The sequence below is a fragment of the Vipera ursinii genome (assembly GCF_947247035.1).
Source record: "Vipera ursinii genome assembly, chromosome: Z".
Classification (NCBI taxonomy): Eukaryota; Metazoa; Chordata; class Lepidosauria; order Squamata; family Viperidae; genus Vipera; species Vipera ursinii.
This window is the reverse complement of record NC_139517.1, coordinates 514,707-533,722: the sequence shown is the minus strand read 5'-3', so window position 1 is coordinate 533,722 and position 19,016 is coordinate 514,707. Positions and strand designations below refer to the sequence as shown.

General features: G+C 60.3%; 1 protein-coding gene across 1 annotated transcript; it reads right to left on the bottom strand.

Moving 5' to 3' along the window:
* Positions 1-8,216: 8,216 nt before the first annotated feature.
* On the bottom strand, positions 8,217-18,678 carry TSC22D4 (TSC22 domain family member 4). The gene is made up of 4 exons (XM_083377215.1): positions 17,164-18,678; positions 16,200-16,363; positions 10,687-10,738; positions 8,217-8,952 (listed from the first exon to the last, which is right to left on the bottom strand). Exons 1-4 carry the CDS (start codon positions 17,935-17,937, stop codon positions 8,752-8,754), a joined length of 1,191 nt encoding a protein of 396 aa, XP_083233341.1. The 5' UTR covers positions 17,938-18,678; the 3' UTR covers positions 8,217-8,751.
* Positions 18,679-19,016: the final 338 nt, after the last annotated feature.

Below are 19,016 nucleotides of genomic sequence, written 5' to 3'. Positions count from 1 at the left end.
CTGCCCCCCCCGCTGCCCCTCTACGCCGGCCGAGCCATGCGCAGGCGCAGACGCCCATCGGCGGCTCTCCCGGTCTCCCGTTTCCTCCTGCCGGGAATCCTGGGAAATGTAGTCCCTCTGGCCGGGGACGGGGGGGGCTGGAGGGCCCCCACGTATTCACGTGGAGGGTGCCGAGAGGTGACATAAAGGGGAGAAAGAGGGCAGCTCCCAGCTCTCCCCTCTCCTTTGTGGGGTCAGCTGCAGCCCCCGGGGCCAAGGGAGCGAGAGGAAGAGGACGCGTGTCTCTGCCAAGCTCACACGACCCGGCTCCTGTGTCCTCCCAGCCCCTGAGCCTTGCGGAGAGGCCGCCTGGGGTTGGCTGAGAGGCCGAACGGTTTGCAGCGGCGGTTGGAGAGCTTGTGCAATGCGAGGCGGCCGGGCGGGGAGGGAGAGCAGAAGGTGGGAGTCGGAGAGAGACGTCGGAAGACCCGCCCGAGAGTCCGGGCCCCTGATCAACTCAGGGCAAGGGCTGTGGGGGTGACCCGCAGGAGGAGAGCCGGGTTGGGCCACGGGAGGCGCCGATCGGAAGGACTCCCCAGTCGCAGAGCGTGAGGACGAAGACACGAGTGTTTGCGGGGAGCGCTTAAGTTGCTTCCAGACTGTGTCCAAAAGCACGTCGGGACTCTGGAAAAAGCGCAGAGAAGAGCAGCAACGATGGGGCGGGGGCTGGAGGCTAAAACATGAAGAACGCTTGCTGGGATTGGGTATTGTCTAGTTTAGGGGTCTTCAAACTTGGCCCTTTTGTGACTCATGGACTTCAACTCCCAGAATTCCTCAGCCAGCCAGTTGAAGTCCACAAGTCTTAAAATGGCCAAGTTTGAAGACCCCCGAAGTAAACGGATGTGGCTGCCCTTCCGTTTTCTTGATCTTGCCAACTGGCCTCACGCCGCTGACTCACCTTCCCAGCGCTCTGCATATGGTTGCAAAGCCAACGGTGATCCAGATGGAGAGGAGGTAGACGGGATCCAGACAACTGGATCTTCCTGTCCTGTTTGGATTGCCTACCATATAATTACTTCCTTCCATAATGCCACGTTTAATTAAATCCAGGACTAATTAACGTCCTTCTCAAAGATGTCTGTGGCCATCAGCTCAGGCCCTGATCTTGCCCAGCTCCGGGCAGCCCTTCCTGCAGGCAGAGGGCTGTGCGCAGGGGGGCAGCCAAGCGGGGCCCTTATTGGGTGGTGGGCCCAGAGGAGCAGACAGCGGTGGAGAGGCCTCCGCCTGACCCATCTCATCACCCTGGTTTCTTCCTGAGGTCCCGGGCCTTCGAAGCAGGAAGGTGGCGCTTTGCCAGGGCAAAGGAGCCAGCCGGGCAGCACTCATGGCTGCCTGGTGCTGGAGGGGCCGGAAAGACTTGGCGTTCCCTCTGCATGAGGGAGCCTGCCAGGAGAAGGAGATAACACAGCCACACCTTCGCAACTTCCCTGGCTCTGACGTTTCTGTGAAGGGAACATGCAGGCAGTCCTTACAGACCCATTCGTTTAGGGCAGGGGTAGGCAACCTTGGCTCTTTTAGGACTCGTGGACTTCAACTCCCAGAATTCCTGAGCCAGCGTGAGGGAACTATGGCTCCCTTGATGACTTCTGGACTTCAACTCCTAGAATTCCTGAGCCAGCGTGAGGGAACTATGGCTACCTTGATGATATTGTGAACTTCAACTCCCAGAATTCCTGAGCCAGCATGAGGGAACTATGGCTCCCTTGATGACTTGTGGACTTCAACTCCCAGAATTCCTGAGCCAGCGTGAGGGAACTATGGCTCCCTTGATGATATTGTGAACTTCAACTCCCAGAATTCCTGAGCCAGCGTGAGGGAACTATGGCTCCCTTGATGACTTCTGGACTTCAACTCCCAGAATTCCTGAGCCAGCGTGAGGGAACTATGGCTCCCTTGATGACTTGTGGACTTCAACTCCTAGAATTCCTGAGCCAGCGTGAGGGAACTATGGCTCCCTTGATGACTTCTGGACTTAAACTCCTAGAATTCCTGAGCCAGCGTGAGGGAACTATGGCTCCTTTGATGATATTGTGAACTTCAACTCCCAGAATTCCTGAGCCAGCGTGAGGGAACTATGGCTCCATTGATGACTTCTGGACTTCAACTCCCAGAATTCCTGAGCCAGCGTGAGGGAACTATGGCTCCCTTGATGACTTCTGGACTTAAACTCCTAGAATTCCTGATCCAGCGTGAGGGAACTATGGCTCCCTTGATGATATTGTGAACTTCAACTCCCAGAATTCCTGAGCCAGCGTGAGGGAACTATGGCTCCATTGATGACTTCTGGACTTCAACTCCTAGAATTCCTGAGCCAGCGTGAGGGAACTATGGCTCCCTTGATGACTTCTGGACTTAAACTCCTAGAATTCCTGAGCCAGCGTGAGGGAACTATGGCTCCTTTGATGATATTGTGAACTTCAACTCCCAGAATTCCTGAGCCAGCGTGAGGGAACTATGGCTCCATTGATGACTTCTGGACTTCAACTCCCAGAATTCCTGAGCCAGCGTGAGGGAACTATGGCTCCCTTGATGACTTCTGGACTTAAACTCCTAGAATTCCTGAGCCAGCGTGAGGGAACTATGGCTCCTTTGATGATATTGTGAACTTCAACTCCCAGAATTCCTGAGCCAGCGTGAGGGAACTATGGCTCCATTGATGACTTCTGGACTTCAACTCCCAGAATTCCTGAGCCAGCGTGAGGGAACTATGGCTCCCTTGATGACTTCTGGACTTAAACTCCTAGAATTCCTGATCCAGCGTGAGGGAACTATGGCTCCCTTGATGATATTGTGAACTTCAACTCCCAGAATTCCTGAGCCAGCGTGAGGGAACTATGGCTCCATTGATGACTTCTGGACTTCAACTCCCAGAATTCCTGAGCCAGTGTGAGGGAACTATGGCTCCCTTGATGACTTCTGGACTTAAACTCCTAGAATTCCTGAGCCAGCGTGAGGGAACTATGGCTCCCTTGATGATATTGTGAACTTCAACTCCCAGAATTCCTGAGCCAGCGTGAGGGAACTATGGCTCCATTGATGACTTCTGGACTTCAACTCCCAGAATTCCTGAGCCAGCGTGAGGGAACTATGGCTCCCTTGATGATATTGTGAACTTCAACTCCCAGAATTCCTGAGCCAGCGTGAGGGAACTATGGCTCCATTGATGACTTCTGGACTTCAACTCCCAGAATTCCTGAGCTCAGCTTGGAAACCTCTCCCTTTCTCCTCAGCATGGCTGACTCAGGAATTCTGGGAGTTGAAATCCATGAGTCATAAAAGAGGCAAGGTTGCCTACCCTTGGTTCAGGGACTGAGGTTACTGCAGCACCAGTGATCGTTTTTCACACCTACCACCATTGCAGCGCCGCTGCCCCCCCCCCCCACTGCTCACATAATTAAACTTCACAGATTTGGCGACTTGCACGTATTTATGACAGTCGCAGCATCCGGAGGTCGTGATCCCCTTTTGCGGCCTTCTGACAAAGGAAATCAATGGGGAAGCCGGGTTCACTTAACTGGGCTGTTAATTTAACAACTGCTGTGATCCACTTAAGAACCAAGGCAAGAAAGCTCACGACGGGGGAAAAAGTCACTTAACCACTGTCTTGCTCAGCGACGGAAATGGGCTGAATTGTGGCTGCAAGTTGAGGACTCCCTACAGACAGCCCAGGTTTTAAAACGCTCTCGCTGTCGCTGCCGAAATTAAAAGGGTGAAATCGGACAAATCGTTTTACCAGCTGCGTGCAGTAACGGGAAATTGCAAGCTTCAAATCGACGTACATCTGAACCCATTTGAATCAGAGCTTCCTTTCCAGTCGGACTGGGCTTCCCCCAAACAAAGCCCGCCTCCCCCCCCAAAAAAAAGAATCGGGGGGGGGCACAGATTCACCTCCCTCTCTCGCTTTCTTTCAGGCTGCCTGAAAGGCCAGATAAGAAATGACAAGTTGGATTGTTTATATCAGGGGTCTTCAAACTTGGCCCTTTGATGACTGGTGGACTTCAACTCCCAGAATTCCATGTTAGATGTTTTTGTGCCAGCCGTGGCAGTTCCCCAAAAAGGTCATCAGATGGGAGCAAAGAGGCATCTTTGCTCCCACTGGTGCAGACATGTCAAACACAAGGCCCGGGGGCCAGATCCGGCCCGCGAAGTGGTTTCATGCGGCCCGCGAAGCCATCCTGGAAACAGTGAGGGAACGGCCCCCACTGCCTTGGCCCTGGCCTAGAGACCCTCTTTCTGCCAGAGACCCTCAGATCAGTCCCACTCCTGCCCAGGCCCCCATAGGCACCCTTGATGCCAACGATGTAGAGCTGGCCACGCCCACCTAGTAGGCCATACACACTCTAGCCACGCCCACCCAGTAGGCCACGCCCACCCAGGCCACACCCACCCGGCCCCCTGAGGGCAACCAGAATGCTGATGAGGCCCTCAATGAAATTGAGTTTGACACCCCTGCACTGGTGGGTCAGGGGTCCCCGGCCCCTGCAGCCCCATTGGAGAGAGTTAATTGGTAAGGGAGGGGCTGAGGACCCCCATAAAAACCTCTGCTCGGGGGGGGGGGGGTTGGATGCTCTCCCTCTCTCGCTCTGCTTGCTTGCTCTCTCTTTGTTGCTCTCTTGTGAGAGTGATCCATGAGCTCAATCCAGGCACGGATGCCTCCATGCCAGGGAACTCTTTATCGTTAAATAAAGCTTTATCTGATCGCATCCCTGCGTGCTGCCTTTTTACTTGGAAGCACCTTAACGAACCATCGGTCTCGTGAGGCCATCTCGCATTCCAGTCATCAAAGGGCCAAGTTTGAAGAGCCCTGGTTTATATACAGTTTGGTTTGGCAAGCGATTGCTTTGATTGCAGTCCCCCCCACCCCACCCCCAGTGCTGGGTTCAGTTGGGGCCCTGCAGCCTAAAGCCAGCCTTTACTCTTCCCGGCGTGCCCATCTTTGGAAGGGAAGGGGGCACAGGCAGGGCTCCCTCCGAAAGCCCCCAGAGCACTGACGAAGGGCACAGAGGGCGATCTCCGGAGTCTTGAAATCCCAGGAGGAGGAGGAGGAGGAGGAGGAGCGGCTACTGCAGAGTAAATGAAGGCAGACCGCAGACAGAGGCAGCTTTCAGCAAGCTGTAATCAGGGCGGCCCTGGGTTCGGCTCTTGGCACCCCCGGGAGGCCCCGTGGGGAGGGGAGCAGCAGGTGGAGGCTAGTCCCAGCTTTTTGCACACAGACACACAAACGCACAGAGAGGTCCCTTTTCTTCAACTCCTCTTTATTCCCTATCGGCATAACCTTTATCCGGAGCAGAGGCGCCTCTTTCTCAAGCTACGGGGCAGCTTCCCTCCTGCCCCTCAGTGGCTTTCATGCTGCTGCTGCTGCTTCCGCCTCTCTATCACAATCTTCCACAGCCGCAAACGGATGAGGTGAAGCACTCCGGAGATGTCGCGCAGCAGCTTCTCCTCCAGCTGGGCGTCGGGGTCCCCACCGGCATCCTCCACCTGCAGGGGGAATGGCAGCCGTGGTCCCACAGCCAGCTGCCCCCGGGATAAAGCGCTTCCCTCTGGGGGAAGTCAGGGGCTCGGTGCCGGATGTGGGGGGTGGGCGCTTAATAAAGCGAAGGGCGTACCTCTGGGGTGTCTCCGAAGAGGGACGGGAGACTCCTGTCTTTCAGCCACGATGAAATTTGTGCCAGGGGCCAAACCTGGTCTCTCACTGCCAAGGCACCATCCTGAAACGGGTGAGATGAGTTTTGGGTAGAGCAGGGGTCTCCAAACGTGGCCCTTTGACGACGTGTGGACTTCAACTCCCAGAATTCCTCAGCCAGGCTGCCTGGCTGAGGAATTCTGGGAGTTGAAGTCCACACGTCATCAAAGGGCCACGTTTGGAGACCCCCCAGGGGTAGAGGGTGGCGGGATTCCTTTTTCTCAGCACAGAAGATGCTGCAGAGACCCCTGCAGGTGATGGTTTGGCCCCCCCTGGGTTCACGCCAGCCCCGCTGACCCCCTCCCACTGTTTCCCACCCTCCTCCGTAGGCTGCTTCCCGCCGGATGTGCTTGGCTGGTCCCCACCCGCTCAGTCCCAGGACTGAGGCAACTGGAGTTCCTTGGGGGGGGGGGTTTTTTCTTTTCATTCCAGAAGGTTCTTCAGGTCTTCTTGGATGAGAAGCAAAGCCTTTTCCAAGCAAACGAGCAAGCCCACACCTTTGGGACAACCCTGACCCTGGAGGGCCAGGAGTCGGTTCCGCATGCATTGTTAAGGCTAGGAAGGGGGCAGAGAGGGGCTGTGGGGCGGGGAGGGTGTCCTGATCCGGAGGGTCCTCTGGGGAAATGGTGGGAAGTGTGGTGGTCCTCACAGAAGGCATCTGATGCGCTGGAAGCTGGCTGGGCTTGTCTCCACGCTTCCCAGCCGGTCTGATCTCAAGATTGGCCACAGAGGAGCTGCCATCTGGACTCCTTGTGGTACCCCATAAATTGGGGAGGGGGACAGAGGCCCCATGACGAAGCCCTCCCTTAGGACAGAGGACCGGTCCACCCTGCCTTTAATGGGATGCTTCTACTAAAGCCGGAAGCCCCCGTGTAAAACCCAAACAAAAGCACTGGATAATCTATCTTAGCCCAGAGGTCGTGTGGATCCCAGAGGGAGGCAGGTCCACAGCGGGGAGGCAGGTGTGCAGAACAGCAGACGGGGGTGGGTGGGGTGGGGCTTCCTGGTGGCGTGAGGGAGGGGAGACGAGCTGCTCACCCCTTGCTCTTTGGCAAACAGGAGGTAAATCACAAAGGACCCCGACAGGGCCAGGAGCAGAGCCCAGGGCAGCAGCACCAAGGGCTCCTCTGTGGGGCCGCCGCCCCCCTGTGTGCCCCCACCGAAGGACCAGGCAGACTCCTGCATGCCCCTCGGAGCCGGCTCTAGTTCACCAACTCTTTGCCGGTTCAGCTGGGCCTGGCTGGCAGACAGCCATGCCATGAAGAGCAGGGAGAGCCGGCACAGTGGCATGGTCTTCCCAGGGGATGTGCTGCATACTGGTTGCTAGGGAATCAGTTGCCAGGGATACCATACTCTGAGGCTTCTGTGGACCAAGAGGGCCATTGTCACACTGAAGCACGCAGGGGAAGGGGATGAGGATTGGGGTGGGGGGGTGCCACAGGGGAACCACAGCTACAGCCTCCTTCCTGTCCGAGAACACCCATTTGCAGGCTGGAATCGGCACCGTCCACCAGAGGGGTCTGTGGCCCGGGGCTGACCTCCTCATCTGTGGATCAGCCACGCAGGGAAGCCTCCCTCTGGTGTCTCTGGCTGGTCGGCCTGTAGCAAGTGGCCGCCGGAAGCTTCCGTGGCTCGCCCTCACAGTCTGGCAAGGCCCACCACCTTCGCTCGTGCTGGGCTCTGCAGACTGGGAGAGCCACCCTGGCAAAGGAAGGCTGGGTCGGGGGTCTTGGTGTGAGGTTGCATGCCAGCTTTCGCTTGGTGGGACGGAGGCTTGCCCCATCCTGGCCCGAGCCCAAACACCCCAGCCGGCCCTTTCCGCTGGCAGAGACAGTGGCCTTGTTTCTCTCTGCCCTCGGGAACACGGCGGTCCCGGGAGGGAGGGAGGGAGAGGGAGGCGGGCACAGCAGACAACAATGCCCTTGTCACCCTGCCCTGCTGGTTGCAGGCAGGCGTCCACGTGCCGCGCTCCTCCAGCTGCTTGGCCCAGCCTCTTGCTCGGCCTGCAGCCACGTGCTTCGGCAGAGGGACAATGCCTGGGATTCAGCCGCTGCCCTGGGGGTCAAAACAAGGGGACGGGACGGCTTGTGCTTGGGAGCAATTCACTAGGGCAGGGGGGGACACCAAGAAAGCGCAATGTCTCCTCTGCGGTGGCTCTTTGATCATCCGTGAGGGGGGCAAGGTGGACATGGGGGGGCTGCATCTTCCCCAAAGGGGCTTTTTCCAGAAGGCAGCTGGACTGACTTGGGCTTCCGAAAACATTTATCATCCAAGAAGGTCATGAGAAGCAAAAGGTTTTCAAAGAAAAGGAAAAAAAAATAAGGAAGTCCAGTTGCCTTTTGGCCAAAGCCCCTTTGGGGACAAAGACGACCCCGCAGGACAGAGCATCGCCACAGACATTTTGCTCTGCAGATGCCGGCAAAGCCCCCTCCTCAACGGGACCACCGCTTCTTTATTGGAAGCCCCGCAGATCAGCCCACGACACAGCGAGCGACTTGAACAGCTAGGTACTTTAATAACCTGAAATACTGCAAAAGTGCCCTTGATATAAAAGTATTGCCCGCTAGTTCTTCACCCCAATTTCAAACCACGTCTGTCGTACCTTCAAAAAGCCCCCTCCCACTTCAGTCTCAAGGAGGGGGCCAAATGCAGCATTCTGCCCCCAGGTCAGGGGAGGAAAAGCCCTGCCAGGGAGGAGGGGTCCCCCAGTCCGAGGGGGGGAGAGTTTCTCACCAACCCACCCTCTCTGGACCTCTCTTCCCTGCTACGAAACATATCCTGCTCCTTCTGGAGCGGGGGGGGGGTGAAATTGCACCCCCAGAAGGCACATGCTGGGTTAGTGGCCCAGTTCCCCACCCCCACCCTAAAGGCTGGTTTCACAAATGCACACGCACACACGTGCACAAACCCCACCCCCACCCCCAAATAGGCAGGTTCACATCGGCGGGACTCAGCAGCCTCCCCTCAGGCAACAGCGTCAGCTGCTCTCTGGCCCTCCGTCCGTCCATCCGTCCGTCCGTCCGGGGTCACGCGGAGCCGCTGGACGACGGCTTGTTTTTGTGGAGCTGAGCCTGAAAGTGGCCGATCTGCTCCGCGTTGGCCAGGGAGCGCAGGAGACTGTTCTCCTGCTCCAGCGCAGCGTTGCGCTCGGAGAGTTCTTTGATCTGCTCCCGCAAGATCTCCACCTCTTCCCGCACGGCGAACATCAGGTGGCTCTTGACCAGGTCCTGAGGAAGCAGAGGCAGGAGCTGTGAGGTCCCTCCGCGGCCCAGGACGCCGGCCCTCCCCCACCACTGCACCGGCAGGCCGGCTCTGTGACCCAGCCTCTCACGGATCCGGAATAACAGAATTGGAAGGGACCTCAAAGGTCTTCTAGTCTAACCCACTCCTCAGGCCGGAAACCCTAGGCCAGGGGTAGGCAGGCTTGGCTCTTTTATGACTCGTGGACTTCAACTCCCAGAATTCCTGAGCCAGCACGGGGGAACTGTGACTCCCTTTATGACTCGTGGACTTCAACTCCCAGAATTCCTGAGCCAGCATGGGGGAATCTATGGCCTCTTCATGACTGGTGGACTTCAACTCCCAGAATTCCTGAGCCAGCATGGCTCAGCTTGGAAACCTCTCCCTTTCCCCTCAGCATGGCTGGCTCAGGAATTCTGGGAGTTGAAGTCCACGAGACATAAAAGAGCCAAGGTTGCTACCCTGACTCTAGGCCATTTCAGACAAATGGGTGTCCAGTTTTTTTCTTAAAAGCCTCCAGTGTTGGAGGATTCACCACTTCTGGAGGCAGGTTAATTGTTCTGTCAGGAAGTTTCTCCTTAGTTCTAGGTTGCTTCTCTCCTTCATTAGTTTCCATCCGTTGCTTCTTGTCCTGCTTTCAGGCGCTTTGGAGAATAGCCTGACTCCCTCTTCTTTGGGGCAGCCCCTGAGACATTGGAAGACTGCTATCATGCCACCCCTCACCCTTCTCTTCATTAAACTACACATACCCAATTCCAGCAGCCGTTCCTTATATGTTTTAGCCTCCAGTCCCCTGATCGTTTTTGTTGCTCTTCTCTGCATTCTTTCTAGAGTCTCAACATCTTTTTTACATCGCGGTGACCAAAACTGGATGCCGTGTTCCAAGTGTGGCCTCACCGAGGCCTTGTAAAGTGCTATTAACCCTTCACGTGCTCCTGATTCCACAGCGAAAGGGGTCCTTGGCACTGTGGTTTTACTAAGGAGGGGCCAAAAGGGTGCAACTCCCACCAAGGCTGAACTGTTAACCAAAGTGTCACCGCAGAGTCCCTGACGCCCATCTGCAAACTCTTCCTAGCAGGCCCAGGGTTCACGCTAGCCGGCTGCCACAGCCTCTCTCTCTCCTGAGGACAACTACGAAGACGGCAAGTTGCCACTGGAAGCAACTTTGGCCTCTGGCAGATCCCGGCAACTTCTCGGCGTCTCCGAGCCTGTATGAGAGGCCTGCTGGCTGCCAATTGACAGGAGGGAATGGGTGGCTGTGTCTGAGGCTTGCCCGGGCATATAAAACCAGGGCAAGCACATCCAGAAACCCCAAAGGTGCTTTTTAGAAGGCAGCTAGAGTCCCTGGGTTTATAGAACGAAGAGACCCATCTTTCTTTTCTTTAAACAAAACACAGCAGCAAAGTATTTGTAAACATTCCGCTTCTCATCCAGCAATTTAGGAAGCTTGACAGCGAAACGTTTTCAAAGAAAATAAACATTTTCTTTTCAAAGGAAAACTGAGGACGTCCAGCTGCCTTTGGGACAACTGTGCCCTGGATGGCAGAGGATCTCCAGGGACACATCCAGAAACGTCATCCGAGAGGTGGGTCTGGCAGCTGGCAAGGGTTGGGGACTGGCACCCCCTGGGCAGAAGCTGGCTCTTGATCACGGACCCCGCGGTCCGCCCGTGCCCGTCCACCATGGCCGCCGCCATCCCTGCCCCGTCTCTCTGGACTTACCATGGCTTGTTCAATCTTGTTGTCAATGGCGATCATGCTGCTGTTGGTTCCGCTGCGGGAGAGAGAAGCCCCCGTGAATCGGATTGCCCCACCAAAGGGGAGCCTGCCCCGACTTGTAAGGCCAGCAGCCCCCATGCAGTCCTGCTGCCGCCCCACAGGGCTTCTGCTCCCCAGAGCCAGCCCCGCTGACCCCCCCAAGGCCTGCCAACTAGGCAAAAAGAGAAAAAGAGAGTTGGAAGGGACCTTGGGGGTCTTCTAGTCCAGCCCCCTGCTCAAAGAGGACCACGATCCCAGAGTAGGATTCCAGCCAGAAGGGCTGGAAGCCCCAGTGAAGCAGGTGCCCCACTGCCGTAGGGACCCGGCAGATTCAGCAGCCCCCTGGTGCCAGTGGCATGGGGACGGGGTGTGGCCAGGGGGCTGGCACTGCCCCCTCCCGGGCCATTCTGGCCCCAGCAATGTATGCCCGCCCCACCAGGTGGGATAAAAAGGTCCGAGCCCACCCAGGTGTGCGGTCTGTGCACGAGCAGCTCAAATGGTCTCGCAGGGAGGGTACCTGGCCTGGCTCCTCCCTCCCCCTCCAGAGTCCAGGTGTGCCTTGCTAAGCTTGCAGAGCTCAGATGGGTCAAGTCAGCGGCCCTCCAAGTGGGGTCCAGAGATACATCAGCCGGGGTAACCCACAAACCCAAAGCACTTTGGCTTTCTCAGTTGTTTTAAGAATGAGACCCCCGTGTCTCTCCCCCACCCCGGGAGAGAAGCAGAAAAGACCCATTAAGGGGGGGTCCTTGAAGTTCTCTGAGCTTGGTTGGTTTCCTTGCAGACATTTCATTACCCAACTAGGCAGCATCATCAGTTTGGGGGTGAAACCCTAACCATGTTCAGAGAGCACCAGGGACCCTGCGATCCTCCTCTTCCTCCTCTGTATAAGCCCCCCTCCCTTCTAGCACCGATGATGTTCCTTAGTTGGGCCATGACATGTCTGCAAGGAAACCACCCAGCTCAGAGAGCACCAGGGACCCCCACAGTCTTCACCCCGGAGCTGCGGAGGTTGCTGAGAGAATTAACCAAAGCGAGAGCTGCATTCACACGCCCTGCTTGCCCGTCTTCTGAGTCCACACAAGATTCCACACAACGGACCAGCTAAAGGAGCGGAGAACACAGCCAGTCCGTTTTGCACAAGGCTCCTTCCCTCCAGAACAACCTTCGGGGGGGGGGCTGACCCCTCTCTTGACCGCTCTCCCTCCTGCCCACCAGCAGCCCAGAGGCCTCCCCCTGCCCAGACCGCCCCCCCCACTACCTGTGGAGGACCAGCAGGAGGGAGAGCAGCCTCTGGTCGGCCTCCTTCTTTTGGCATCCGTTCAGCTTCTGGGGGTTTGGCGGGGTCTCCTTCGGCTTCCTGCCCCGGGCGGGGGAGGCATCCCGGGATGAAGCCGGAGAGGTGCAGCCCCTCTGCCTGGGGCGAGGGGAGGCCCCCGGATGGGGGAGCAGGCAGCAGCCACAGCCGGGGTGCTCCCACCGAGACTCGTAAGCGTTCACCAGGGATCTGACCGAGGCCCGTCGGCGGTCCAGAGACATCTCCCCCACCTGTCCTTCCGCGCCCGGCTCTCCGCCGGGGCCCAAGGGCGGCACCCCCAAAAGCAGCGGCTAGGGATCCCTTTTCCCGTCTCCCGTCGTGTCCTTCGGTCACCCGCCGGCCCTTCTGAGCCTCGATCCCTCCCAGCCCATCGGCAGGCAAAAGGCTGGCCACAGCCAGCCGCCCAGGCTGGGAAAAGGCTGGCGGTGCGCGTGGCTCCCGCAGGACGGGGCAGGCGACGGACCCTCGCGTGGCCAGCCAGCTGCTGGCTCCGCATAAATAGCCATCTCTGTGCCGGGCTCTCGGCCCCCTCTCATTCACTCTCATTGGCTGGGGGGGGCCGGGGGGAGCGCGCCCCATTCCCCACCTCGGCAGAAAGCAGAGCCAGCCAGCCAGCCAGCAACTGGGGCCTCAGCTGCCCAGCCTGCCAGGCGTGCCAGAGCAGCCGTGCGCCCGTCACTCTCTTCCGTCCCCCGCGCTCAGGACGGAAGTGGTGGGGGGACCCTCCGCTCTCCGCGCCCCCCCTTTCGTTCTTGGCTCAGATGTGCCCGAGAAGGCGTGCAGGGGGTGGGGGTGGGGGCTGCACAAAGGAACCTTTATGAATTTGCCACCTCTGTTTATGCCAGTCCCGTCCAGGGAGGGGGGGGACGCCGGGGGTGGGACATTGTTATGGAAACAGGGAAAGGAGTCCAAGCGCATTGCACAACCCAGCAGCCCCAGCCCCCTCGAATGAGGGCCCGGCCTGCCTCCGCCCCCCCCCCCCGGCCCAGGCAATGGTGCCCTTGGCAGACCCTGAAGCTTTGTGGGGCCCGGGGGGGGGGGAATCTAGGAGGCAGAATCAAAGCAACCCCCCCTCCATGGGAACTCTCATTCTGCCCTCTGAGCTGCTTGGTGGTGGTGGGGGCAGAGGGGGTTTTGCGACCACCCTACAGGCAGTCCCAGACTTACGACAGCACATTTAGTGACCATTCCAAGTTACGACGCCGCTGAAAAAAGTGACTTGTGACCATTTTTCACACGACCGTTACGGCATCTCTGCCGGTCACAGGATCAAAATTTGGACACTGGGCAGCCAATTCATATTTATGGTGGCTGCAGGGTCCCGGGGGGGGGTCACGCCATCCCTTTTGGCGACCTTCCGACAAGTAAAGTCAAGGAGGGGAAGCCGGATTCGTTTAACGACCATGTGGCTCACTTATCAACAGCAGTGGCAGGAAAGATCGTAAACTGGGCCAAACTCACTTAACAACTGCCTTGCTTAGCAAGGGGAATTTTGGGCTCAATTATGGTCGTATTTCAAGGACCCCCTGTACCGGCAACTGCACAACAGTTGCCTAAATTTGCTTCAGCCACAAGTCGGTTTGTTTTGCGGCTCAGCGGTGGGTCAGTTGGCGTTTGTCGAGGTTGCCGGCTTGCAGATGGGCGGACTTCAACTCCCAGAATCCCCCAGCCAGCCAGGCTGCAAGCTGACAACCTTCAAGACACAGCTGGGGGTCTCCGGGGAACAGCAACCTGGTGAAGTCAGTGGGGCAGGAGGCCCCCCCCCAGGCCAGGGATCCCCACACTCAAGGAGGCCTTTTCTGACCCCTGGAAGAATTCTTCACAATGGCACATTGGGCAAGCCCCCCCAGGGCCCCTCCCTCACAGTGCCCCCTCTTTGCCACTCGCCATGCTGAGCCTTGACTCCCCTTGAGCACGTGCAGAGTGTAAAACCTCCAAGCGATTCACAGCATAGAGCCGAGAGGAGAACCCGGAGCAGGGTAGCCCTCTCTACGACCTCCATCTTTTCTCCTAACCCCCACCCCGCAGGGCTGGCTGGGCGGGGGTGTTGGCATCACTCAGGACATGCTTTCTGGGGAGGGGTGGGCGACAGTGGGGCAGGACAGGCTAAGCATAAAGACAAGATTTGCTGGTTCCGAAGGGAGCCTTCCCCCCACCCCCACCCCCACCCGTGCTGTGGGGCAGAGAGCAGAGTTGGCAGGAAAGGCGCTTCCGTCAACTGACACCTCCCCCCCTTGCTGAGATGCCCGCCTCTAAGCCCTAACCGGCTCTGCCAGCCCTTGGAAGGATTTAATCTGGGCAGAGGGTTCTTTCACCCCCGCCTCCTGGGGCAAAATGTCCCACCCGGCCCGTGTTTCCCTCTGAAGTTTTACCCCCCCCCCCAATTTCTTCCCTCCTCCCCCCCCCCGGCCGACACTTAATGTGGCTAAGAATAGTAGAGTCACCCCCAGGAGGAATGCAGTGGGTGCTAGACTGAACCGGCTGGGGGGGCAATCTTGGTAATGGCCCCCATCAAGCTTTTGGGGAGGGGGGAAGCAAGCAGGGCAGGGGGCTCTCCTAGGGCGACTCGTCGGGAGGCAGGAATCGGAAGGCAACCTCCGCTCGGCCCTTGGGGTGCCCTTGGCGCCAGCCAGGACCTCTGCCCAACCTTGGGGGGTTGGGCTGAAAGGGGAGGGAGTGGACTCTGGCATGGGGGGATGGGATTGAGACCCCCGGAAAACCAGAGAGAGGGGGGAACGGGCACAAATGTGGGGGAGACTTGGGGGTCCCTCTTGGGCTGGTGGTCAGCTGGAGGGGCTGAAGCAGTTGAGGCAGCATGAATGGATGTGGGGGGCACTCTCCAGGGAGGGGCTGCTGTCCCTCCCCAGCAGCTAAAATGCCCGCTGTGGGTTCTGAAACGTCCAGGCACCTGAAGGTCACCTGGAATCGAGGAGAAACTTCCCAAGAGGGAGAACAATTAACCAGTGGAACCGCTGGCCACCAGAAGCCGTGAGCACTCCATCACTGGGGGGGGGGGTTAAGAAGAGGTAAGACAGTCATTTGCCCAGAATGGTCTCGCTAGGGTCTCCTGTTTAAGCAAGGGGGCTGGACTAGAAGACCTCCAAGGTCCCTTCCAGCTCCATTCTGATTGATTGAGCAAAGAGCAGCCAGCAGGGGCCGGAGGGCGAGGAAGCTGGGCAAGGAAAAGACGGGGGGGGGAGAGATCTGCCTGTGTTGGGGGGTTACTTGGCTGCTGGCACCTCCAGAACCAGGCGCAGCTCCGGGAGAGCCAGGCTGAGAGGCTGCTGGGGCTGGGCTGGCAGAAGGCTGCCGTGGGTCAGGCTGGAAATAGACTCTCCTCTGCCCCCCCCCGCCCCCCCCCCCCCCGGAGCTGACTGGATCCCCTCTGTGCCAGGATGGAAATAGCAGCAGCTGGGTTGGGAGGGAAGCTGGCCTCAACTACCTGGGAGGCGGCCGAGGGGGGCCGGATCCTGAAATTCTACACGCTGCTTCCCTCCCCGCCCCACAGCTCCCATTTCCCCCCCCCGCCTGCCCCAAAACTCCCCGGGCCCCAACACAACGACTGTTTGCGCAGGAAGAAGCCACAGAATGCGTCACAGGAGCAGAGGAGGTGGAGAAACACCCCTCCGAAGAAAGACGGTCCGATTTCGTGGAAATTGTCCTGGTACAGAAAATGCTGCCCCGTGGGGGACACACACACACACACACACAGACCAATCCTTCTGACCACTGGCTGTTGCAGCACCCTGAGCCACTTCCGAGGGGGTTTGGGCTGCACCACCCCCGCAGCACTCGCAACCGCACGCACACACATCCGCTCCTTCCTTCTGACAACACCCCTCTTCCTCAATCCCCCGCCTTGCCCAAGCCTGAACAGGGAACTGCGCTCAGACTTTGGCAGGAGCCCGTGCTGAGGGCAGCCGGAGGCGCGTGCAGAGAGCCCAGGCGTCTCGGCATTAAGAAATCCCCTTGCAACCGGCCGCAAGTCAGCTTCCCTCCGATGTGTCACCTGCGCCCCCGCCCCCTCCGGCCTCACCCACTCGGGGTCTCCACGCGCCCAGCAGGGAGCAGGTGAGGGGGGCCCTGCCACGCCCAAACTCACACCAGGGTTACAAGCCCCCCCCTGCAAGGCTTGGCACAGCCCACCCTCCCCGGCCCCTACCTGTCGTCATCGCTGTCGTGGCCGGCCCCCATGCCAAACACCGACCGGGCCAGGTTGAAGCGGGCCACGCCAAAGGGGTCGGAGGTCCTCCGGTGGGGGCTTGCATCACGGAAGAGCAGGGGAGACGGGGACGATGGGCGCGAGCGGGTCTCTCTGGGCAAAATCTGTCAGGAGGGCGGAAAAGCTCAGCACCCCCCCCCAGAGCAAGGAGGAAGGGGAATTGGGGAGGTCAGGTGGGGGCTTTCCACTCTGGCCCTCTTGGGCCCCGCGCGGAAGGGGAAAGCCAGGTCAAAGGGGCTTCCCTAAGGGGGGGGTTGACTGTTTGCATAGCCCAGAAAGAGAGGAAAAGGCTGGGCAGGGCACGCTCCCCCTGCCCTCTGGCCATCCAAAGGCCTTTTCACTGAGCGTGACCCTGCTAGGACACCAACCCTTTGCTGCGGCCTCAGACGGACAGCGCTTCCAGGTCAAGGGCACCTGAACGGATCCCCTGCACCAGGCCTCTTTCCCCCTCTTCCCCGGGCGCAGCCGAAGACTTCCTACTGGAGAGGCCTCGGGCAGGGCACCCCCAAACTCTGCTCGTTCCCCAGCCCTCTTTCCCCTTGGCAGAGGGGCTGGTAGTTGCTCAGCCACGGCTTGCCAAATTCCTTAAAGGACCCGGGAGCAGGTCCAGCACTTCTGTCCTGAAGGCACCAGAGGCATCCAGCATTTGCCCGTCCCCGCCCCCGTGGGCAAGAGGGAGGGCGAGGTGCCCCCAGGAGGACGGGCGGAGCTGGGCAACCCTCTGAGAACAAGGGAGTCCAAGCTGCAGGGCGGGTGAGCCCAGAGGACGCCCCCCGAGTGGCACTTTCTCCCAGCCGAGCTCCCTCTGCTCTGGCCTCTCCTGGTGCCTGGCCTCGGTTGGGGGGAGGGGAGCAGAGGGTGCCCAGGACCCCCATCCACAGATCACGGGGCTCCCCGTCCTCACCTTCTGCCACTCCTCCGTCTCCCTCGGGATCAGCTGGGTGACGCTTTTTGGCAGCAGGTGCCCCTCCACTCTCACCAAGGGGATGGTGCCCGGCTGGGGAGGGTCTCCGGGCTCGTGGGCACTTTCCTCCGGAGCCAGGGGCCGCGTCTCTGCCGCAACCCGGGGGCTGTGTATAGATGCGGCGCCGGAGGGGGTCCTGCCGGGGCGGAGGACAGGCAGGCCGCCCCCCAGGGAGCGGGCCTGGTGGGCCGAGGCCGCGGGCCCCGGGAGCACCAGCAGGGACTGCAGCCCAGGCCCTCCCTGGCGTGGCATCTGGGGGCCGAAGGGCGAGGAGGGCTTGGCCAGCAGGCCGGCCACCTCCAGCCGGGAGTCCAGGGACTGAGGCTGCCGGGCAGAGTCTGCCAGCCGCCCCACCGTGTGGTGGTCCATCTCCTGTTCGTAGAAGTCTCGGCAAGTCCAGCGCCCACGTTTGTACGGCTCTCCCAAGCCGTGGTCCAGCTTGACCACACGGAAGCGGGAACTGGACACGCCGCCGGTGGGGCCGGGGAGCGAGGGGGTCAATCCTGGGGAACCTGGAGCCAGGGGCCCGTTTTTTGGCCCCGTGCCACCATTGGGGTGGTGACCGCCATTCTCCACAGGGCTGGGCTCGTCCGGCAGGCCCCCCGCCAGCTTGGCAGAGGGGCCCTTGGCATCCCCTCCAGGCGGACCCTCCTTCCCATAATCAGAGGTGACGCTGGTGATCTGGAAGCCGCTCTTCTTCTTCCCCACGCTCATGGTCCCCAGCAGGCTGGGCTCTCAGCAACTCTCCGGGCAACAGAGGCGGGGGTGGGGGGCGCTAGCAGAGCTGCTGCTGAACCGGCCGCCCCCGGGCCATCGCCGCACCAGACACCAGGCAGAAGAAGCACCGGTCCAGAGTTTGCACCTCAGGCCGCTCCGAGGGCAGGACGGCACCCCCCAAAGGCGCCGGGGTCATCGGCCCGTGATCGCTGCGGCTGGGCCGGCCGGGCGCTGGCACTCGGTGGCTCCGGCGGGTCGTCTGGCAGCAGCGAGAGGTTGGTGCGCCCTGGCCAGGAGCAAAGGCAGCTTAAGGGGCATCGGCCTGGCAGGCGTCCCGCATTGTTTCACTCCCAGCTGCAACTTTCTCCGGCGGCGGCGGCGGCTCCTCCACGCCGAAGAGAAGCGGCTGAGCGGTCCGCCGGCTCCCGCCTCGCCTCGCCTCGATCCCGGCCCGGAGGGCAGCTCAGGGAGCCGCGGGGCTCCGTTTCGCTTCGGGGCATCGCGGGGCTGGGCCGGAGGGCATCCCCGCCGCTCCGGGGCTGCGACCACCCACCGGACAGGGCTCCCCCGGAGAGAGGAGGGCCCGTCGCCCGCGCGCCCCCCGCCAAGGGCCGAGCCTTCCGCGGGCAGAGTGGCGGCCGGGGCTCCGCTCGGCTGGCTGGCCTCGGCTCGTCTCCCTTCCTTCCCCAGCGCCGCTTCTCTCCGCGCCCGCCTCGGCTGGCTGTTGACAAGTCCCAGCACCAGGAAGTCCGGCCCCCTCCCAACCAGCTGACTGGTTGACGCCCCCCCAGCTGGGCCCGGCCCAGCCGCGCTCGCCTCCTCCGTCCCCCCCGGCAGCCCCCCCGCCTTAACCCTTTCCCTGCCCCGCGGCCGCTGCCCGGGGGCCGCCCGCGTGGGAAGCCCCCCCTCGGCGCCCGCGGAGCGAGAAGCAGCCTCCGGCCTCGCCAGAAGCCGGTGACTGTCGGGGGCGGGAACCCCCACCCGCCCGAGCATCGCTGGGAAGGCGCCAGCCCGCTGCCCCCCATCCCGGACGGAGGCTGCCCGAGCGAGCCCCGCAGGAGAAAAGCTGCGCCCCC